The following is a 25,322-nucleotide window of genomic DNA, read 5'->3' on the forward strand; positions in this document are numbered from 1 at the left end:
AAGTTTCTTGAGAAAAAGTTTATAATGTGTTATTAACTGCGATACAAATTCGACTGTTCAGCAAGTCATGATGCCCGTAGGCTATTTTTGATATCATTTGGTAAACTGAACAACTTTTGTTGTACATGTCATATAAAAATTTTCTCAAGAAAAAAGATATTGATTCCGACACTTAGCAGACTGTTAAAGCAAGCCATGAGGCCCATGGGCCTTTTTCTTGATATTGTTCGAAAGATCTTGCAAAACTGAACAATTTTTGTTTTATATATCTTAATAAAAGTTTTTGACAAAAATGTTATAGATTGCAACAATAATCCGACTGTTCAGGCGAGCCATGAGGCCCGTTCACCTTTTTCTTGATGTTGTTTGAAAGATCTTGCAAAACTTAACAACTTTTGCTCATTATGTCCTATCAATTTTTTTTTATAAAAATGTTATAAATTGTAACAATGATCCGATTGTTCAGGCAAGCCATGAGACCCGCAGACCTATTTCTTGATAGCATTAGTTAAAACTTGGGAAACTGAACAACTTTTGTTCAATATGTCTTGTCAAAAGTTTCTTGAGAAAAAAGTTATTAATGTTATTAACTGTGATACAAATTCGACTGTTCAGGCGAGCTATTAGGCCCGTTTGCCTTTTTCTTAATGTTTTTCGAAAGATCTTGCAAAACAACTGAACAACTTTTATTCTACGTGTCTTGTCAAATGTGTCTCGAGAAAAAAGGTATTGATTGTGACACTAATCAGACTGTTCAGGCCCATTCGCCTTTTTCTTGATGTTGTTCGAAAGACCCTGCAAAACTGAACAACAAACATTCGGTGGAAATGGTATGACTTATTACACTCTATTGAATAATGTTATGAGGATTAGAATTTTTTAAAAATGGAAAATTACATATATTTAAGGTATTTCCGGTGGATTATGGAAGTCACAGCAACAAAATTGAAAAACGTATGTCACATCTTCAAGTCCTCATCTAACATTCCTGAAAGTTTCAAGACTCAATCGAAAACGATAAGCGAGAGATATGATAGCAAAGAAAGACAAAGTTTTCCTCTAAAAACCGGAAGTTGCTGGTTAAACTTCCGGTAAGTTTAACATTTTCTGAAACTCCGAAAGAGACCTAATTAATCTATGGAAGTTTTGTTTCAACAGCATAAATTTCAAATTTGACGTTTCTTTTGTTCACTTCCAGTGACGGCCGGAAGGCACGAATGACAATGACAAACCTTATTACAGAGCTATAAGTTACCATCTATCATCCCTGAAAATTTGAAGGCTCAATCTTTAACTGTTTACGAGAAAACACCCGGACAAAATGTCATTTGAAAAACGGAAATTTGGCCCTAACGAACGACCGGAAGTAAATTTTGAAATAGTATTAAAGGATACTCTAGATATGGATAATGTCAATAATACCTGTAAATATTGTATTAAAAACTTGATAAATAAGTGAGATATACGAGGACAAAGAAAAACCATTTTTCCGAAGTTTTTCTCTAAAAACCGGAAGTTGCTGGTTAAACTTCCGGTGAGTCTAACATTTTCTGAAACGCCGAAAGAGACCTAATTAATCTATGCAAGTTTTGTTTTAAAAGTATAAATTTGAAATTTGACGTTTCTTTTGTTCACTTCCGGTGACGGCCGGAAGTGACGGATCGCAATGATAAACCTTATTACAGAGCTACAAGTCACCATCTATCATCGCTGAAAGTCTCAAGACTCAATCTTTAACTGTTTATGAGAAAACGCCCGGACAAAATGTCATTTGAAAAACGGAAATTCGGCCGTAACTTGTGACCAGAACTAGATTTTCAAAAATTGAAATGGCGGTATAAACTTCAGATGGCAACGCATCAACCCTGAAAATTTGGAGCAAATCGATCAAGCCATCTCCGAGAAATCCTCTGCACAAAATCGGTAAGGATAAAAAAAAGAATACTAATAAGACTAGAAGAGATCTCGTTGTGAGCAACGAATAGGTCTTCCGTCCGATTTCTGACGAGAGAAGATATTGATTGGGATAAGATAAGATCTTCACTGGGACAATTCGATTCGTAAGAAAACGAGTATAGATGAAACCAATGGGCACATATTTTTCATAAAACAGAGAACGAAAAACGCGTAAGATATGAAATTTATCAGTTTTCGATAACTTCCAGTTCAATTTCATTCAGTTTCCGTCCATCGGAAATCCATAAAACGACTTAATATTCAACATTGATCTTTCAGGAATCATTCTTCAGAGTGTCAAATAAAAATGCTCATGTTTGGAACAACTTCCGGTTTGGAAGAATCTACTTCCAGTGGAAATGATATGATTTGAAACACTTTGTTAGACTCAATCATGAACATTTAGAAATGAAAAAAGTAAAAAAAGAAAATGCATATTTTCAAATACTACCGGTGGACAACGGAAGTGACGACAACAAAATTTGAAAACATAGATCAGATCTACATGTCAGCATTGTTTATCCCTCAAAGATTCATGATCGATTCAATCTTTAATCATTTATAAAAAAAAGTCTGCAAAAAATCTCGTAAAAAACCGGAAATTGCACATATCTCCTGAGCGGAAGTGAATATTGAAAAAGCATTTCATTGTACTATAAAGATGAATAATGTATATAATATATGCGAAAATCGTATTAAAAAAACCTTGATTTATACGTGAGAAAAAAGAGGAGAAAGAAAAACCAATTTTTCGAGGATTTTCTCTAAAAACCGGAAGTTGCTAGTTATACTTCCGATAAGTCTAACATTTTTTGAAACGCCAAAATAGACCTGATTAATCTATGCAAATTTTGTTTCAAAGGTATAACTTTGAAATTTGACGTTTGTTCACTTCCGGTGACCTCCGACAGAGACGAATGACAATGATAAACCTTATTAAACAGCTACAAGTCACCATCTATCATCCCTGAAAGTTTGAAGACTCAATCTTTATGAGTAAACGCCTGGACAAAATATAATTTGAAAAACAGAAACTCGACCGTAACTTGTGACCGGAAGTGATTTTGAAATAGTGTTTCAGTGTTCTCTTGAGATTGATAATGTCAATAATATCTGTAAATATCGTATTAAAAGGTTGATAAATAAGCGAGATATACGAGGACAAAGAAAGACCAATTTTTCGAAGTTTTTCTCTAAAAACCGGAAGTTGCTGGTTAAACTTCCGGTAAATCTAACATTTTCTGAAACGCCGAAAGAGACCTAATTAATCTATGCAAGTTTTGTTTCCAAAGTCATAATTTTGAAATTTGCCGTTTCTTTTGTTCACTTCCGGTGACGGTCGGAAGTAACGGATGACAATGATAACACATTATTGCACAGCTACAAGTCACCGTTTATCATCCCTGAAAGTTTGAAGTCTCAATCTTAAACCGTTTATGAGAAAACGCCCAGACAAAATATCTTTTGAAAAACAGAAATTCGGCCGCAACTTGTGACTGGAAGTGAATTTTGAAATAGTGGTGCAGGGTTCTCTTGCGATGGATAATGTCAATAATATCTGTAAATATCGTATCAAATAGTTCATAAATAAGTGAGATATACGAGGACAAAGAAAAACCATTTTTCGAAGTTTTTCTCTAAAAACCGGAAGTTACTGGTTAAACTTCCGGTAAGTCTAACATTTTCTGAAACGCCAAAAGATATCTAATTAATCTATGCAAGTTTTGTTTCAAAAGCATTAGTTTGAAATTTGACGTTTCTTTTTTTCACTTCCGGTGGCGGCCAGAAGTGACGGATGGCAATGATAATACCCTATTGCACAGCTACAAGTCACCATCTATCATCCTGAAAGTTTGAAGACTCAATCTTTGAGTATTTATGAGAAAACACTTGGAGAAAAAAACCCGGAAATCGTACATATTTAACGAACGGAAGTGAATTTTGAAAAAACCCAACAATAATTCACTATACTCTGAAGATGGATAATGTCAATTATATATTTGAAAATCACAAAAACACTTGCTTTATAAGTGAGAGATATGATAGCAAAAAAAACCCATTTTTCCGAAGTTTTTCTCTAAAAACCGGAAGTTGCTGGTTAAACTTCCGGTAAGACTAACATTTTCTGAAACGCCACAAGAGACCTAATTAATCTATGCAAGTTTTGTTTGAAAAGCGTAGTTTTGAAATTTGGCGTTTCTTTTGTTCACTTCCGGTAACGGCTGGAAGTGACGAATAATAATGATAAACCTTTATTACAGAGCTACAAGTCACCATCTATCATCCCTGAAAGTTTATAGACTCAATCTTAAACCGTTTATGAGAAAATGCCAGACAAAATATCATTTCAAAAACAGAAATTCGGCCGCAACTTGTGACTGGAAGTGAATTTTGAAATAGTGGTGCGGAGTTCTTTTGAGATGGATAATGTCAATAATATATGTAAATATCGTATTAAATGGTTCATAAATAAACGAGATATACGAGGACAAAGAAAGACCGTTTTTTAAAAGTTTTTCTCTGAAAACCGGAAGTTGCTGGTTAAACTTCCGGTGAGTTTAATATTTTCTGAAACGCCGAAAGAGACCTCACTAATCTATGTAAGTTTTGTTTCAAAAGCATAATTTTGAAATTTAACGTTAAACTTTGTTTTGTTCACTTCCGGTGACGGCCAGAAGTGACGGATGACAAAAATAATACCTTATTGCACAGCTACAATTCATAATATATCATCCCTGAAAGTTTGAAGACTCAATCTTTAACCGTTTATGAGAAAACGCCTGGACAAAATATCATTTGAAAAACGGAAATTCGACCATAACTTGTGACCGGAAGTGAATTTTGAAATAGTGTTACAGGGTTCTTTTAAGATGGATAATGTCATTAAAATCTGTAAATATCGTATTAAAAGTTTGATAAATAAACGAGATATACGAAGACAAAAAAAGACCATTTTTTCGAAGTTTTTCTCTAAAAACCGGAAGTTGCTGGTTAAACTTCCGGTAAGTCTAATATTTTCTGAAATGCCGAAAGATATCTAATTAATCTATGCAAGTTTTGTGTCAAAATCATTAGTTTGAAATTTGACGTATCTTTTGTTCACTTCCGGTGACGGCCGGAAGTGACGGATGACAATGATAATACACTATTGCATATTTACAAGTCACCATCTATCATCCCTGAAAGTTTGAAGTCTCAATCTTAAACCGTTTATGAGAAAACGCCCGGACAAAATGTCATTTGAAAAACGGAAATCCAGCCGTAACTTGCGATTTGGTTCAAATCCGACAACCTTGAGTATTTGACGTTTTTTGGCCGCCATCTTGAAACGGCGGCCATTTTGAAAATTTGAAAAGTTGATTGCACCCCTCCTAATGACCCTTTATCAGCTCACAAAGTTTGAAGTTGATCAGTCGAAGCATGTTCATAAAATCGGTCGGACAAATTTCTCACTAAAGAAGAGGAAAAATAAGAAGAAAAAAATAAGAATAAGAATAATAAGAAACGGAGCAAAAACAATATGTCTCCGACACTTTGTGTTCGGAGACATAATAATAAACAGTAGAATCACTAGAAGGTCTTCCTTTGGTAACGGAAGACCTTAATTAAGAAACAGTAGAATCACTATAAGGTCTTCCGTGAAGAACGGAAGACCTTAATAATAATAATAGAGGAAAAGAAACATAAGAATCACTATAAGGTCTTCCGTTGAGATGGAAGACCTTAATAACGAGCTATAACTGTGTTGGGATGCCAACACAAATGTCTCCGAACACCTCCCCATGTCAGAAATGCTTTTTGATGCCAGATCAGGATTCTCAAGAAACCCTAGAAACGAAATTTGGTTGAAATCCGACGGACTTGATTTTTTGGCCGCCATTTTCTTCAATGGCGGCCATTTTGAAAAAACTGAAAGTAGATTGGAAGGAAATACTGATGCTAGAAATGAACTGTGGATGCTCAATTGACCCCAGAACCCAAATGTTGTAAAGATTTTAACACTTTCAAATATTTCGGTATATGGCGGCCATTTTGAAAATGACGGCTCAAAAAAAAAAAAATTGATGTTGGAAATGGACTCGGGGTCACTAAATTACCCTAGAAATAGAATTTGGTTGAAATCCGAGAACCTTGACTTATTGGCGTTTTTGGCCGCCATTTTGAAACGGCGGCCATTTTGAAAATTTGGAAAGTTGATTGCACCCCTCTCCATGACCCCCTATCAGTTCACAAAGTTTGAAGTGGATCTGTTGAAGCACTTTCATACAATCGAGCGGACAAATTTCTCAGGAAAGAAGAGGAATAATAAGAAAGACTAGAAATGATCTCGTTGCAAGCAACGAATAGGTCTTCCGTCCAATTTCTGACGATATAGGATCTTGACTTGGAGAATCCAATTAGTGAAGAACGACTATACATGAATGAAATAAACACCTATTTTTTTTTTAAAAACAGTGATAAACATGTACATGTAAGACGTGATGTATCAATTACAAACAATTTATGTTTTGTTTTATTCACTTTCGAATATCTTGGGAGTCCATAAAACGATTGAAAATTCCACACTTACCGTGTAGGAACCCACACTAAATATTTCGGTGAAAAATGCAGAGTTTTGGGACAACTTCCGGTTTCGAACAACCAACTTCCGGTGGAAATGGTATGACATTACACTCTATTAAATAATGTTATGAGCATTAGAATTTAAAAAAAAGAAGAAGAACAATTACATATTTTTAAGGTACTTCCGGTGGATGATGGAAGTGACGGCAGGAAAATTGAAACACGTATTTCATATCTACAAGTCACCATCTAACTTTCCTGAAAGTTTCAAGACTCAATCTTTGATTATTCATTAGAAAACGCCTGGAGAAAAAACAACAACAACGGAAATCGTAGATATTAACGATTTGAAAAATACACCGAATAATTCACTAAAGTCTGAAGATGGATAATGTCAATGATATATGTCAAAATTATAACAAACACTTCATTTATAAGCGAGAGATATGATAGCAAAGAAAGTTTTTGAAGTTTTTTTCTAAAAACCGGAAGTTGTTTAAACTTTCGGTAACTATAACATTTTCTGAAACTCTAAAAGACACTTAATATTTCAAGCACACATTTTGTTTGAAAAGTGTAAATTTGATATTTGACGTTTCTTTCGTTCACTTTCGGTGGCGGCTGGAAGTGACGGATGACAATTATAAATCTTTTTACAAAGCTACAAGTCACCACCAATCATATCCTGAAAGTTGAAAGACTCTATTATTAACCGTTTATGAAAAAACGGCCGAACAAAACGTCATTTGAAAAACGGAAATTCGGCCCTAACTCGCGACTGGAAGTGAATTTTGAAATAGTATGAAAAGAGTATCCCAGAGATGGATAATGTCAATAATATCTGTAAACATCGTATTAAAAAGTTGATAGATAAGCGAGATATATGAGAACAAAGAAAGACCAATTTTTCGAAGGGTTCCTCTAAAAACCGGAAGTTGTAGGTTAAACTTCCGGTAAGTCTAACATTTTCTGAAACTCCGAAAGAGACCCAATGAACCTATGCAAGTTTTGTTTCAAAAGCATAACTCTGAAATTTGACGTTTCTTTTGTTCACTTACGGTGACGGCCGGAAGTGACGGATAGCAATGATAAACCTTTATTACATAGCTATAGGTCACTATCTATCATCCCTGAAAGTATAAAGATTCAATCGTAAATTGTTTAGGAGAATACGCTCGAACAAAATGTTGTTTGAAAAACGGAAATTCGGTCGTAACTTGCGACCGCAAGAAAATTTTGAAATAGTATTAAAGAGTTCTACAGAGATGGATAATGTCAATAATATCTTGAAATATCGTATTAAAACGTTGATAACTAAGCGAGATATATGAGAACAAAAAAAACCCACCAATATTTCGAAGTTTTTCTCTGAAAATCGGAAGTTGCTGATTAAACTTCCTTAAAGTGTAACATTTTCTGAAACGCCGAAAGAGACCTAATTAATCTAGTTTTGTTTCAAAAGCATTAGTTTGAAATTTGACGTTTCTTTTGTTCACTTCCGGTGACGGTCGGAAGTGACCGATGGCAATGATAATACCCTATTGCACAGCTTCAAGTCACCATTGATCATCCCTGAAAGTTTGAAGACTCAATCGTTAACAGTTTATCAGTAAACGCCCGGACAAAATATCATTTGAAAAACAGAAATTTGGCCGTAACTTGTGACCGGAAGTGAATTTTGAAATAGTGTTATAGGCTTCTCTTCAGATGGATAATGTTAATAACATCTGTAAATATTGTATTGAAAGTTTGATAAATAAACGAGATATACAAGGACAAAGAAAGACCATTTTTTCGAAGTTTTCCTCTAAAAACCGGACGTTGCTGGTTAAACTTCCGGTAAGACTAACATTTTCTGAAACGCCAAAAGATATCTAATTAATCTCTCCAAGTTTTGTTTCAAAAGCATTAGTTTGAAATTTGACTTTTCTTTTGTTCACTTCCAGTGACGGCCGGAATTGACGGATGGCAATGATAAAACCCTATTGCACAGCTACAAGTCACCATCTATCATCCCTGAAAGTTTGAAGACTCAATCTTTAACCGTTTATGAGAAAACGCCCGGACAAAATGTCATTTGAAAAACGGAAATTCAACCGTAACTTGCGACTGGAAGTGATTTTGGCAAAACTAAAAAAACCTTTTCTAGAAAATCCTATTTTACATTTTTCCTTAAAGTTTCATGAAAATCTATTAAGTCGTTTTTGAGAAATCGCGTGCACAAAATCGGTAAGAAAAAGAACAATAATAATAACTAGACACTCATTTGAGTATGTCTTCCGTTAGACCACTTCCAGTAAAGAGCTTTCTGTTCCTACGAAAACCATTTAAATTTATCAGAAAATGTGCCTTAACAATGAATGAGAAATGTATTATCGAATTTTTTACTCCTTTCTCGTAACTTCCGGTGACGACCGGAAGTACTATTCAGATGCGTTTTCCTATAAACGACAGCGACTCTTTACTGTCTATATTCCCTGAAAATTTCACGTCTCTATCTGAAAGAGTTCTCAAAAAAAGAAGTAAACCTAAGAAAGAAAAAGTAGTAGGTTACTACCGACTGGAAGTCAATTTTGAAAAACAAAATTATCAAAACTTTAGAAGTTAATACTTTTATTAAGACATGTGAAAATCATATGAAAGACTTCAAATATAAGCGAGATTTATGGAGACAAAGAGACGAAAATTAAAAACGTATTTTATCAAGAAACCGGAAGTAGTCGTTTTGACTACCGACAGAGTCAATATTCTTTTGACACTTTGAAAGAGACTTAATAAACTAGTATAGGTTTCAATTTAAAGGAAAAAGTTTGAAATTTGCGATTCTTTCCATCACTTCCGGTGACGACAGGAAGTGACGGTCGACATGTTCAACCCCCTACTGCACGCCTACAAACGGAGATTGATCATCCCTGAATATTTGATGAACCTATATTTTACCATTTCCAAGAAAAATGCTGGACAAAATTCCTTTTGAGAAACAGAAAATCGGCCATATTTTCCGACCGGAAGTGAATTTTGTAAAAACAAAAATAATTATAGCAAGGTCATTTCATCAGACATTATTCCTGAAAATTTCAGCCATCTCTGAGAAATCACTGGAAGAAATCGAAAAATCGACATTTTTTCAAATACTTCCGGTATAGACCGGAAGTGAGGGACAAAAAAATTGAATGTATATGTACAATGGACTAATGTTAGTTGATCAACTCTACAAGTTTCAAGCGTCTATCTATATTCATTATTGAGAAACTGAAAAAAACAAGGTTTGAATATGTCCACCCTATATCTCACGACCGGAAGTGAATTTTGCAAAAATATTTAAATTTGCTGTAGACATTTATAGTGTCTATAACATATGTAAAATTCAAATCATTAACTTGTTTTATGACCGAGATTTATGGCACTGAAAAATGAGAGAATGAATAGTCTTTCTTTGATATAACCGGAAGTTGGAGTTTCAACTTCCGGTGGGGTCAACATTTTTTTGAGAATTAGAACCAGACCTAGTAAACCGATATAGGTTTCAGTTTGAAAGAAAAAAGTTTGAAATTTATGATTAATTTAATCACTTCCGGTGACGACCGGAAGTGACGGCCGACATTCTTAACCCCCTACTGCACGCTTACAGAGTGAGATCTATTAACTCTGAAAATTTGGTGACTCTATCTTTTACCGTTTCTGAGAAAAACGCTGGACAACGAAAACAGCTAATAAGCCGTATTTGCCGACCGGAAGTAAATTTTACAAAAATATTTGACGTTACTCTAGACATTTATAGTTACTATTATATATGTAAAACTCAACTCATTAACTAGTTTCATGACCGAGATTTATGGCACTGAAAAATGAGAGAATGAATAGGCTTTCTTTGATATAACCGGAAGTTGAAGATTCAACTTCCAGTGGGGTCAACATTTTTTGAGAATTAGAACGAGATATAGTAAACCGAAATAGGTTTCAATTTGAAATAAAAAAGTTTGAAATTCATGTTTCCTTTAATCACTTCCGGTGACGACCGGAAGTGACGGCCGACATTCTTAACCCCCTACTGCACGCCTACAAAGTGAGATCTATTAACTCTGAAAATTTGGTGACTCTATCTTTTACCGTTTCTGAGAAAAACGCTGGACAAAATATCTTTTAAAGAGACGAAAATTGGACATATCTTGCGACCGGAAGTGAATTTTGAAAAAATGAAAAATATGCCTCGAGGTACCATCGTTCTCTATAACCTGTGAAAGTTTCAGGAAAATCAATCCAACGGTCTCGGAGACGAAAGGGAAAAAAAAAATAATAATAACGAGCTATAACTGTTGGGATGCCAACACAAATGTCTCTGAACACCTCACCATGTCAGAAATGCTTTTTGATGCCAGATCAGGATTCTTAAAATACCCTAGAAAGTAAATGTGGTTGAAATCCGACGGTCTTGATTTTTTGGCCGCCATTTTCTTCAATGGCGGCCATTTTGAAACATTTGAAAATTGATTGGAAGGAAATTCTGATGCTAGAAATGAATTGTGGACCCTCCATTTACCCCAGAACCCAAATGTTGTACAGATTTTAACACTTTCAAATATTTCGGTATATGGCGGCCATTTTGAAAATGGCGGCTCAAAAAAAAAATTTGATACTGGAAATAGACTCGGGGTCACTAAATTACCCTAGAAATCGAATTCGGTTGAAATCCGACAACCTTGAGTTTTTGACGTTTTTTGGCCGCCATTTTGAAACGGCGGCCATTTTGAAAATTTGAAAAGTTGAATGCACCCCTCCTAGTGACCCCCTATCAGCTCACAAAGTTTGAAGTGGATCTGTCGAAGCACTTTCACAAAATCGGTCGGACAAATTTCTCACTAAAGAAGAGGAATAATAAGAACTAGACACGATCTCGTTGCGAGCAACGAGTAGGTCTTCCATCCGATTTGTTGATGCACTCGGAGTTAAAAAAAAAAAAAAAAAAAAGACAAATGAGTCCCAATTTAGTTTTCGACTTTAAGACACTTTAGATATAATCAATTTTTCATATCATAAGCTTCTGAAGCAAAGTTGCGGTGAAATTCGTTTGAAATTCGACTCTCCAGGCGAGCCATAAGGCCCGCAGGCCTATTTCTTGATGTCATTTGTTAGCCCTCTATAGACTCAACAACTTTAGTTCTATATGTCTTTACAAAATATTTACCTGTAAAAAGTTATTGAGATCGACCGATATCGACAAAAAATCGACTCTACAGGCGAGCCATTAGGACCATAGGCCTATTTCTTGATATCAATCGATAGATCTCGATAAACTGAACAACTTTTGTTCAATATGTCCTTACAAAATATTTACCAGTTACAAGTTTTTGAAATCGACTGATATCGACAAAAATCGACTCTACAGGCGAGCCATGAGGCCCACAGACCCATTTTTTGATATTGATCGATAGGTTATGACACATTGAACAACTTTTGTTCAATAATGCTTTTCAAAAAATATGTCGTTTTCAAGATATGAGGCGTCAAATATTTACGATTTTGGCCCTTAAAATCTCTAATTACGTAACATATGACCTACTTTTTGATTTGATAAGATCAAGCTCGTTGAGATGAACATTTCCGCTTCTACAACTTATTATAAAATATTAATAGTTTCTGAGATATTCTCAAAAACATTTGGATCCTTCTGAACCCCTAATTTAAAGGGCCAGCCCGTTTTGCTTGCTATCGTAAGAAAGGCCTTGTCATTTGAAACATTTTTTGCTCAACAAGTATTTAGAAATTCTTTACCGTTCTCGAGTTATCTCTACAAGAAATATTTAGGGGCCAAACTGTAGCTCCCTAACGGGGCCACATAGGGAAGAAACGAAATGTACAGATTGATTAGATTATCATTCTGAACAACTTTTGTTCAATAATGCTTTTCAAAATATTTGTCGTTTTCAAGATATGAGGCGTCAATTATTTATGATTTTGGCCCTTAAAATCCCTTATTACGTAACATATGACCTACTTTTTGATTTGATAAGAACAAGCTCGTTTAGATGAACATTTCCGCTTCAATGACTTATTACAAAATATTAATAGTTTCTGAGATATTCTCATAAACCTTTGGACCCTTCTGGGCCCCTAATTTAAAGGATCAGCCCCTTTTGCTTGATATCGTAAGAAAGGTCATGACATTTCAAACATTTTTTGTTCAACAAGTATTTAGAAATTCTTTACCGTTCTCGAGTTATTTCTAGAAGTAATATTTAGGGGCCAAACTGTAGCTCCCTAACGGGGCCACATAGGGTAAAAACGAAATATGCATATTGTTCAGATCATCATTCTGAACAACTTTTGTTCTTTATTGCTTTTCAAAATATTTGTCGTTTTCGAGATACAAGGGGTAAAAAAATTATGGTTTTGGCCCTTAAAATCCCTTATTACGTAACATATGACCTAAATTTTTATATGAATAGATTTGGATTGTTGAGATGAACATTTTTTGTTCTTTGACTTATACCAAAATATTAACGATTTTTGAGATATTTGATCTAGACTTTGAGCCCTTCTAGATCCCTAATTTAAGGGGCTAGCCCCTAAATCTTGATATTTTCGAAAAGATCTCGTAAATGTGCACAACTTTTGTTCTACATGTCTTAACAAAATATTTGCAAGAAAAAAGATATTGGAGATCAAAGGTCAAAAATCGCCGAAATCGGCGAAAATTTTTGGCATCCATTTTTTCAGGTCCAGGCGAGCTTTTAGGCAAATCGCCTCCGGTAAAATCGAATCCCCCACAAATCTTCTAAAATGTTTACTCTATCTTGTGTAGAAATTTCAAGACTCTAGCTTCAAAACTAACGGAGGAGATGTGTGGACAACAAGGCCCTTCAAAAAGTCACTAAAAGAGAGATAACTCCTGACCGGAAGTGACGTCAAGCACGAAATTTTGCAAGCAAAGTCTCGTCACCAAAAGACATCTTTCCTGAAAATTTCGTGAAAATCGATCGAGAAATGGCTGAGAAAAACGCGTGTACTACCAAGGAAAATAATAATAATAATAATAATGAAGAAGAAGAACGCGAACAATAATAGTAAGGTCTTCCGCAGGAGACGGAAGACCTTAATAATGAAGAAGAAGAACGCGAACAATAATAGTAAGGTCTTCCGCAGGAGACGGAAGACCTTAATGAAGAAGAAGAACGCGAAGAATAATAGTAAGATCTTCCGCAGGAGACGGAAGACCTTAATAATAATAAGAAATAGTAGAATCACTATAAGGTCTTCCGTGAAGAACGGAAGACCTTAATAAGAAACAGTAGAATCACTATAAGGTCTTCCGTGAAGAACGGAAGACCTTAATAATAATAATAAGAAACAGTAGAATCACTATAAGGTCTTCCGTGAAGAACGGAAGACCTTAATAATAATAATAAGAAACAGTAGAATCACTATAAGGTCTTCCGTGAAGAACGGAAGACCTTTATAATAGAGGAAAAGAAACATAAGAATCACTATAAGGTCTTCCGTTGAGACGGAAGACCTTAAAAAGTGAAAAAGAAACAATAGAATAATAGAAGGTTCTTCAGCTGAAGACGGAAGACCCTAATAAACAGTAGAATCACTATAAGGTCTTCCGTCTGGAACGAAAGACCTTAATAATAAGAAACGGAGCAAAAACAATATGTCTCCGACACTTTGTGTTGGGAGACATAATAAGAATAATAAGAAATTGAGCAAAAACAATGTCTCCGACACTTTGTGTTCGGAGACATAATAATAAGAAACGGAGCAAAAACAATATGTCTCCGACACTTTGCGTTCGGAGACATAATAATAATAGACAGTACAATCACTAGAAAGTCTTCCGTTGGTAACGGAAGACCTTAATAAACAGTGCAATCACTAGAACTCCAACGGAAGACCTTAATAATAATAAACAGTAGAATCACTATAAGGTCTTCCGTCTGGAACGGAAGACCTTAATAAGAAACGGAGCAAAAACAATATGTCTCCGACACTATGTGTTTGGAGACATAATAAGAAACGAAGCAAAAACAACATGTTCCCAAACTTTGTTTGGGTAACATAATAAGAAACGGAGGAAAAACAATATGTCTCCGACACTATGTGTTCGGAGACATAATACTAATAGAGGAAAAGAAACATAATCACTAGAAGGTCTTCCGTTGAGACGGAAGACCTTAATAAAAAGAATCAGAGTAAAATCAATATGTTTCCAAACTTTGTTTGGGGAATATGATAAGAAACCGAGTAAAACCAATGTTCCCACACTTTGTTTGGGGAACATGATAATATCGAGCGAAGCTCGGACGGGCCGAAGGCCCGTCCGCGAAGCAAGGCTCTAAAGGTAACACGTATGTAAAAGAAAAAAAGTCAAAATCAGCAAAAGAAAAAGATTTAACTTTACATACGTTCACTGAAATTTTCGTGATCGATATGGGCGCCGCCATTTATTTTTTTCATTTCCTGCTTCAACAGTTATCCGTGTTTTATTTTGAATGCCAATAATAGAAGACTCTAACGTGCAATTCGTAATTGAAACACTCAGTTTGTTCAAATTGAATGGTATAATTATCATTGTAACAGGTGTTTAGCAAATTAATACATATAAAACCGTAATACGACTAAATAGATGAACGAGTTCATGAGGTTCTTTGAATAAGAATATACGATAAAATTACGGTTACTTTTTTAACATTTTGAAGTTATTGGTTAATTTTGTTTAGTTTTAACGGCTTTTTTCATTGCATACGGAATGTATTATTGTTGTTTATAATTGTTTGCTGTGAAAAAGAGCAAAAAGTCGCAGTCTGGTCCCTGCTCCCGCCACTCCTTGATCACTCGTTTTGGAAAAAACGAGTGATCAAGGAGTGGCGGGGGTGGGGACCAGACTAAAAAAGTCGAAGTTAAATGTGACGTCACAAAGCACAGTTTACGTCGCCTTGCGTTTTATTCCCAGCGTTCAATGAATAGGCGGATCATGTAAAACTGCTGTCTCCATATAAACTCCTTTAATATTGAGATGTCACTGGGTGTTTAGCGCAAGGAAATTTCATTCAATATATATATATTTAAATGAATAATATTCTACCGTACTTAACGGAATTATGATTACCACTCGGGACACGGAGTTACGTGTATGCTTCACTCGGCCCAACGGTCACACCGTATACATATTAATAAGAAACAGAGTAAAACCAATATGTTCCCAAACTTCGTTTGGAGAACATAACTAGACATGATCTCGTTGCAAGCAACGAATAGGTCTTCCGTCCAATTTCTGACGAGATAGGATCTTGACTTGGAGAATTCATTTAGTGAAGAACGACTATACATGGAAGGAATAAACACCTATTTTAAAAAAAAAAAAATAGTGATGTAAGACGTGATTTATCAATTACACATTGACCGCGTAGGAACCCAAACTAAAAATTTACATGAGTTTTCGGACAACTTCCGGTTTCGAACAACCAACTTCCGATGGAAATGATGTGACTTATTACACTCTATTAAATAATGTGATGAGCATTAGAATTTTTCCAAAAAAAATGAAAAATTACATTTTAAGGTACTTTCGGTGGATACCGTCACGGCAAAAATATTGAAACACGTCTTTCACATCTACAAGTCACAATTTAACTTTCCTGAAAGTTTCAAGACTCAATCTTTGATTATTTATTAGAAAACGCCTGGAGAAAAATACCCGGAAATCGTAGATATTTAACGAACGGAAGTGAATTTTTAAAAAAAAATTAATTCACTATAGTCCGAAAATGGATATCAAACACTTGATTTATAAGCGAGAAATATGATAGCTTGCAAAGAAAGAACAAGTTTTTTTCTCTTAAAACCGGAAGTTGTTGTTTAAACTTCCGGTAAGTGTAACATTTTCTGAAACTCCAAAAGACACTTTATTATTCCAAGCACATTTTGTTTAAAAAGCGTATATTTCATAGTTGACGTTTCTTTCGTTCACTTTCGGTGGCGGCCGAAAGTGGCGGATGACAATGATAAATCTTATTACAAAGCTACAAGTCACCATCTATCATCCCTGAAACTTTCAAGACTCAAATCTTTAACCGTTTATGAGAAAACGCCTGGACAAAATGTCATTTGAAAAACGGAAATTTTACCATAACTAACGACCGGAAGCGAACTTTGAAATAGTATTAAAGGGTACCCTAGATTTAGATAATGTCAATAATATCTGTAAATAACGTATTAAAAACTTGATAAATAAGCGAGATATACGAGGACAAAGAAAAACCAATTTTTCGAAGTTTTTCTCTAAAAACCGGAAGTTACTGGTTATGGTTAAAGCAGCATAGACCAAAAAAGTGCGGACTGCCACTTGGGTACAATAAGGGTACCTCTTGTTTCTTGGGAGTTGCGTCTCGTAGCTCTGAAAATAGCTTGCTTGAGCTTTGAAACATCAGTAATTGGGTCATCCTAATATTCCTGAACAAAATCACACCCATATTTATCAACAATACGAAAAAAAATCTTTTCTTTAATTGCTTTAAAATAGAAATCAAAACATCAATTGCCAAGTCAACATTTGTTTAGTAAATGTAATAGCTTTCGTAATGTCATTCTCTCTATCCGCATTGACTTCAAATTGGATTTTATTGCTCTGAAACTTGGTCAGGTACCTTTTTCTCCACTGCTTTCAATGCCAAGTTGATTTCTCTAACAAAATTCCCGTTTCTGTCGTCTCAGGGCCCGTTCAAGTCTCTCAGAAAAAAGTCTAAGCATCTCTAGTGGTTAATTCGTCAGAAGAATCATGCATAGGACCGGGTCGTTCAATTTGTGAATCCGCATGAATAGGGGATTTTCAAGTTCTTCCATGTCCGTGTTTATTCTGAATTTGCGGTACTTAACCTAAAGCTGTCGATATCTCAAAATGAGTGCCAACTTCTCGACAAGTCGTAAAACAATCAATCATTCACCCCCCCCCCCTTCTGAATTTCAAAAGGTGTGAAAAATATATATTGAGGTATAATAAGTCGTAAGCCACTACTTAACCTTCATCCATGCATTTTAAATTTGAAAGATTTTGAATATTAGTCAAAAGAACGTATTAAGATTTGTTTGTTTTGATATATTTTTTTATTCTTGTCAAGAATTTTAGACAAAATAGTGTAAAAGCATCTTCTCTGCCCCCCCCCCCCCCCCCCTTCCCTGAAAAACGATGCTACGTGCCTGTTTTCCGCTATTACATAAATCCTAATTACATCCCTCTGCCACACACCAATGGCACTGGTTCTTAAATTCGTTATCAAAACCAGTGAGTAAAATAAATGACCGAAATCGTCTATTTGTTAGCTAAACCGGAAGATAGCATGTCTAAAAAAAAAATCACCAAATCACGTGACTTAGGTAAATTCTAAAACACAAAATACGCACAGAATGGAAGAACTCGAAAAACCCCTATTGCACGCTCTTCAGCGATGAAGCCCGAACTCAACTCGGTCATAGGTGCAGATAGGGAAAAAAATGTGCTCCAACTAGCTGAATGCTCGTCGATGACCAATTTACCTTGACTAGAACCTTATATACCTGAACCAAATAACTATCATGGTCTTTCGCGTATTAAGATACTTCCTACACTACAATACAACTTATAGAAATTTATTTATATCGGTCTGGTTAATAACTACATTTAACCCGGGTTCGATACCCGATTGTTCCAAAGATTAACACAAAAGTAACATATCAGGGCAGACATTGCAACAACCATTTAATTCAATGTTGTACTCATTTACTAAGTTATTTCTGTATGGGTTATACCCTAGTTATTAAAACTGATAAAGTTTCCTTTACGCTAGTCTTAAATTTGCTTTACCCTAATCATGGTCAAATTTTAAAACAGCAATATTGGTGTTGATCATGCAAATTTTATGGAATTTTCTGCTATTTTTACAACAACCTCCACTTTTGCAATATATACTTAGTATATATGTGTAAAATAACAGAAACGTACTTGCCTGTTGCCATCTTGAACGAGGTAACGCCCTAGTCCGCTTCTACACAGTGATGTAGGTGAGCTATTGTAATTTAACATAAAACATTGTCATGAATACTGTTGTTTATTTTCAAGAATATTTATGAAGTTTGAAACTGTAAGCGCATATACAGAGAACCCTGTCTATAATCTGAATTGTGCTGTGGGAAATTGTTTCATCACTCAGTGTTGAATATATTTTGTTAATTTGATATCAGGTGGCTTAATTAGGATCCCACGAATTCATAGTACATTATACAGTGTCTACAATATTTTCTTCTCAGCGCGGACATATCTAATTGATACAAATAGTGAAAAGATGTTCAATTCTCACCAATTTATACAAATATTTATATAAGGACTTCATATATACAGTATACAAAAGTACTTACTTACTTCCCATTACACCTCTGGCGTGTAGGGCAGCAACGAAGTATCTCCATCCTTGTCTGTCGGTTGTGTTACAGTATACAAAAGTGGTAAATTTCAATCTTCAGAAAATAGAATCAATTGTTGTTGGTTTTGGTTGTTGTTTTTTATTAGCTCACCTGAGCTGAATTTCCGATCACCCGTTGTCCTTCCTCTGGCTGTCCATCCGTCTATCAATAAACTTTTCACTTTTTCGACCTTTTTCTCCACAACCACTAGGTCAATTTCAACCAAATTTGGCAAAAATCATCTTTGGGTGAAGAGAGAATTCAATTTTTTTGTTCATATGAAGGGCAACGCCCTTCTCTAGGGGGAGATAATTACGAAAATGGAGTTAGGTCAATTAAAAATCTTCTCAAGATCCACTGGACCAGGAAAGTTGAAATTTACATAAAAGCTTCCTAACATAGTGCAAATTCAAGTTTGTTCAAGATGGCCACCAGGAGTAGGGTTGGGCTACAATAGGGGATCAAAGTTTTACACGTAAGTATGTAAGGGGAATCTATAAAAACTTCTCAAGAACCATTGGACCAGAAAAGTTGAAGTTTACACAAAAGCTTCCTGACATAGTGCAGGTTCAAAATTGTTCAAAGTTTTACAAGTTAATACAGAAAATCATTTAAAATCTTCAAAAAAAAAAAAAAAAAAAAAAAAAAAGACCACTGGGCCAGAAAAGTTCATAATTACACTAAAGCTTATTCTTGACGTATGGTAGATCCAAGTATGTTTAATTCATGGTCCCCATTTGTAATTTGTAAATACAACCTGTCATTAGGTCGAATCCCAGCATGTGTTTCATACCAATTGTTACGCCAATTTTACACACTAATGTTGAGTACGGATTACTCCATTTACCTATCCAGATATAGGGGTGTGACCAGTTAACAGGGGATGCTTACTCCTAGGTACCTGATCCCACATCTGGTGTATCCAGTGGTCCTATGTTTGTCCTGCTCTTAACGTTGTATTCTTTATACAAATTATGATATTGATCACTGTTCATTATTTTCACTTTTTTCATTGGTAGACACCATTAGAAGGAGCTGACACAGTTCTGTATATGGCCTTATCATCAAATGTGGAGAGAGAGACTGGTGTTTATTATGATAACTGTAAGCAACAGAAGACTTGCCAACTGTCCTACAGTGATGATGTCATCAAAAAAATGTACAATATTTCAACAGACATTATATCGAGCAGAGTTGAATGTAAAAAATCCTTTAAAAAGTAACATGCTCATTGTGCGAAACTTTGAATTGTAAATATAAACAAGAGTTCCACAAGGTGGGACATATCCCTTCGTAATGAGTGTCTACAAGCTTTTTATGTCTCCCCTCTTCCAAGGGGAGATATATTGTTTTTAGCTCTTGAGCCAAAGGCTCAAGTGAGCTTTTCTGATCAAAAGAACAAGGTACGGTTGTATACATAAAAAGGCCCAAAAAATTTCTCTCTATAAAATGTGTCTGGAATTAACCTTAATCAGCGTTTTAAGAAAGTAAAATAAATGCCAGGTATACTATGTCAACAAAATCAGAATGATAGTCCTAAATGGATAGCATTATGACATCATGAATAAGACATTTCCCGCCTTTTCTCAAAATAAGCCTGAAAACTGTCAAATGTCATACAAATTATTGCTCAGGAAAAGATGTGCGCATTTGTCGAGCAAAATGAAAATGATATATATTGTGTATTATTTTGAGATGAAAAACATGCTTCAATATGAATTTGCTCGACGCATGCGCTGTATGTTTTTTAAAAGGAAAACCACCTGAATTTGTGGATATTTTCATTGAAAATGGCATTTTTGCAATTTTATGCCAACTTCAAGCTCTCGTCATATGACACAAATCATTTTGCTGATCAAACTGAGTGAATTTTGGGTTTGCTAAACTATTCCTTAATTGAATGCCAGGATTTGAGCTCCAAGTGAAATCATCAATATTTTGGGCCAGATGACTATAGAAACTGTACCTACTTCTTTGTCAGTTGTCTGTCTTCGTCGTTGTAAACTTTTCACATTTTCATCTTCTTCTCCAGAACCACTGGGTCAATTTCAACCAAACTTGGCCAAAGCATCCTTGGGTGAAGGGCGTTTAAGTTTGTTCAAATGAAGGGCCCCCTTCAAGGGGAGAAAATCACAATAATGCAAAATTAGGGTAGTCATTTAAAAATCTTCCGAAGAACCACTGGGCTAGAGGAGCTGACATTTACATAAAAGCTTCATGACATAGTGCAGATTCAAGTTTGTTCAAATCATGGCCCCCGGGGGTAGGATGGGGCCACAATAGGGGATCAAGGTTTTACATATAAATATATAGGGAAAATCTTTAAAAATCTTCTCAAGAACCAATGAGCCAGAAGAGCCGTCGACATTTACATAAAAGCTTCCTGACAAAGTGCAGATTCAAATTTGTTCAAATCATGGCCCCAGGGGGTAGGATGGGGCCACAATAGGGGATCAAAGTTTTGCATAGAAATATGTAGGGAAAATCTTTAAAAATCTTCTTCTACGCAACCAATGAGCCAGAAGAGCTGACATTTACATGAAAGCTTCCTAACATAGTGCAGATTCAAGTTTGTTCAAATTATGGCACCCGGGAGTAGGTTGGGGTCACAATAGGGGATCAAAGTTTTACATGGGAATATATAGAGAAAATCTTTAAAAAATCTTCTCAAGAACCAATGGGCCACAAGAGCTGATATTTACATGAAAGCTTCCCGACATAGTACAGATTCAAGTTTGTTCAAATTATGGCCCCAGGGGTAGGTTGGGGCCATAATAGGGGATCAAAGTTTTAAATAGAAATATATAGAGAAAATCTTTAAAAATGTTCTCAAGAACCATTGGGCCAAAGAATTTGACATTTACATGAAAGCTTTCTGACATACATGTAGTGCAGATTCAAGTTTCTAAGAATCATGGCCTCCAGGGATAGGTTGGAACGACAATAGGGACTAAAGTTTTACATGAAACTATATATGGAAAGTCCAGATAAGGGCCAAGGTGACTCGGATGAGCGATGTGGCCCATGGGCCTCTTGTTGTATTTTCTGTCTGCCAGGCTGTCAGAAAATCTTGTGAACCCCTTTCCTTCTGTATGGCTTATCGGATAGAATTGAAACTATGTACAATGCGTCATTGCCATTTGTAAATGTGCATATTGTCGGTAAGTGAGGATTAACTTATTTTCTGAAGAATTATATCGTGAGATATAATAATGCATTGACCTTCAATTCAACACTAAAAATACAGCTCTTTAAAGTGTGACTACCTATGGTTAGATAAAAACTACTCAGGTATGAAACCCCACTGCGCATGCCTCAGGTAACCCTTAGAAAAAAGAATGGCATTAAATTTCCATTACTTTTGTAGTTTTATTCTGACCATTGAAAGAACAGTGTTATACCAGTATCACAAATTCAAATAAAACTAGCAATACAATTCTAACCTAGAAAAAACATTGATTTTCCAGTTTTCATTGAAAATGCAGTGAAACTCCATTGAGACTCAATTGAAACCTCATTGAAATACGCGAATTATGTAAATGAGCTTGAGCCAGTGATTTTCCAGTTTTCATTGAAAATGCAGTGAAACTCCATTGAGACTCCATTGAAACCTCATTGAAATAAGCGAAATATGTAAATGAGCTTGAGCCAGTTAAATGACATCAAAATTAACTGTAAAATCAATGGAAAAATAAATAATAGCTCATAAATATACATTAAAAATCCATTGAAAAATCTTTTTTTTTTTTAATTATTTACTATTAACAGGAAAACTGCTTAATGAAATTTTGTTGACAATGTAATGAAATACAAATATAACAATAAAGAAAAATAGAATCAATTTTTTGTTTTCACAACCCACTACAAGTCAAATTATTTTGTACTTGGCATTTGAAATACCAATAAAACAAATTTCCACATGTGTGCAAACTCATGTTCTATGCAAACTCATGAATTGTACAAAATAGAATGAAGCAAAAAACACATACATAGAAAGTTGAAAAGCAAATGGTACATGATCAGGTAAATGCACATTCTTTTTGCTGCTTATTCTACAACATTGTTTAAGAAAATATAAAACTGGACTTGAACATTCAACAGTTGATCACTGCCAACAACAAAATGATGAAAGCATACATCAAAATGTATTATGTCATAAATACAATTTTCTTTCACATTTTTACATTTTCTTGGTGTATTCCTCTAAAGCCTGTTTCTTCAAGTTTATGTCCGTTTCCCGTTGCCCGACCGACCTGGACTCAAAACCCCCGACTGCTTTTAAATTCCGGAACAAAAATTGTTTCTGGTCCAATCTGGATCTTACTATGCCTGAAATGGCTGCTTCCATTGGAGCAACAAGCACGAGTGTGCTACAGTTAACATTTAAGAAATGTCGGCACAACAAGGAAAAGTCCATTGTGCAGATTCATGTCTAGTACACGTCCTATAAATTCAATGTAACACTGAATCAATCAATTTCGGGCTTCTGGCAATGTCGAGGCATTTTCTTTTTATGAGGGGTGTGGCATTATCACATTTGAACTGCTTTTGTAAGTATTCTGTAAAATAAAAAGGTTTCGTTTAAGTTTAATGAATTAGAGATAACGAGATCTTCAAGCTGTAGTGAACTGCAGTAATTACTCCACACACACAGATATATATATATATATATATATATATATATATATATATATACACACGACACGAGTTTTATGCGTGTTCCACGCAACGCGGTGGAACAAATTTGCCCCAAACACGATGGACCTTTAAAATTGTCGGCACCTTTGAAGTCCTATTTTTTCCGCGCGAGCCAGACATAGAAGTCCACGGAGGATCTCCGTGGATGCCACCGACGCATCTCCGTGGATGTCACCTGTACCTCTGTCGATGCCACCGTGTACCTCCGTGTGATAAAACAAACTTAAGAAATAATTTCCGAAATGATTCACCCAAAAAACCTTTTCGCTTGGCCAGCATGCATGCCCCCCCCCCCCCCCCCCCCCCCCCCCCCCCCCCCCCCCCCCCCCCATTAATTATTTAAAAATTAGCTATCAATCATTCAATTCTTGTAATTGTTATTTAATGATACGTTAGTGTTTCGGTACATATCCGTATGTAGACTTCCCTGCAGACTTTCACACCTTTTTATAAAACGCCCGAATTCTCGACATCCTGTATATAAACACCTGTGTTATTCCTACAACTCGTCGATACATTGTTTCACGGCACGTGCAGCACAATTTCACCAAATAAAAGAAGGGTCATGAACAACGACAATCGCATGAAATGTGTATCATAAGCAGTGGTTTATTTTTAACGTAAGGTTTTCATTGTAATTAGGAATAGGTGATTAAGGTCAGCCATATACATGTACATGTTTACATTGGAGATGAATTTCATTATGTACTCAACTGTGATGCAATGTGAGCAAAGAATCAAATTTTATCACCTAAACTCCGTACTTTCATTAAGAAAATGATAAAATAAAATTTGCTCCCCTACCTAGAATGCCCATACTTCACATTGATAATAGACGTGTTTTTTTTTCTAACTTGATAAATACTTTATTTCACGCATGTATTACTTACTAAATGTATATATGACATCTTTTGTCCGTTGTATACCATTGCATAATGGTGATGGGATCCAATGAATTGAATAGTACATGTAGTCTTGAAATATCACAAAGTATAGAGTTGACAACGATTGAAATAAAAATGCAGACGTTTTCTCGTTTATTCAGTGACTCACAAACTTGCGCGTCTTCTGAATGAAAGTTGTAAAACAAACGTACTAGGTTTTGGTCCGTTATAACATAATACGGGGGTAAAATTCATCTCATCTCCGCTAGCAATGGGTTTTGGGTCAACTGTGCCTTCGTGGACGAATAATCTTGGCTAGCGAAGATGGGAAAAAATGCCTAGATAGTCCGCTTGCATTAACATGTATTATGAAGGTGAAATCGAAGAATTATTCAGTAAATCCAATGATGTTGCAGTATATATAGCATGTATTTATTTTATTTTTGACTGAGAGGGAGATAGACAGCTAAGCACGTAACACCGTTTTAGAAGGGGTGGGGGGTGGGGCTCATTTATTAGTCCTAACCCGGACCAGTCGAATAATTTAACATGTGAAGAAAACAATATGGGAAATAAAAAAAAAAGTATCAGAATGAAGGGGGTGGATAATTAATCAGAAAGAAATTGTACTTTCAAGATTCATACTGAACGTATTAAACTTCCCGTATCTGCATACATTCATGAATATTATAATCAATGATTACCGATGCTCTCTCTCTCTCTCTCTCTCTCTCTGTTGCTTTCATTATCTAATGCATCTACAGATTAAGTTAAAGATTTTAATAA

At 35.3% G+C, this 25,322-nt stretch overlaps 1 protein-coding gene across 4 annotated transcripts in view; it reads left to right on the top strand.

Moving 5' to 3' along the window:
- Nucleotides 1-20,251, top strand: part of LOC125683164 (dehydrogenase/reductase SDR family member on chromosome X-like) — a 103,744-nt gene extending 83,493 nt beyond the window's left edge. For all 4 annotated transcript variants that reach the window (XM_048924008.2, XM_048924012.2, XM_056139596.1 and 1 more), the window contains one exon: nucleotides 19,974-20,251. In XM_048924008.2, coding sequence (XP_048779965.2) covers nucleotides 19,974-20,177 — 204 coding nt within the window. In that variant the 3' untranslated portion in view covers nucleotides 20,178-20,251. The remainder of the gene's footprint in view (nucleotides 1-19,973) is intronic.
- Nucleotides 20,252-25,322: the final 5,071 nt, after the last annotated feature.

The sequence above is a fragment of the Ostrea edulis genome, chromosome 6 (assembly GCF_947568905.1).
Source record: "Ostrea edulis chromosome 6, xbOstEdul1.1, whole genome shotgun sequence".
Lineage (NCBI taxonomy): Eukaryota > Metazoa > Mollusca > Bivalvia > Ostreida > Ostreidae > Ostrea > Ostrea edulis.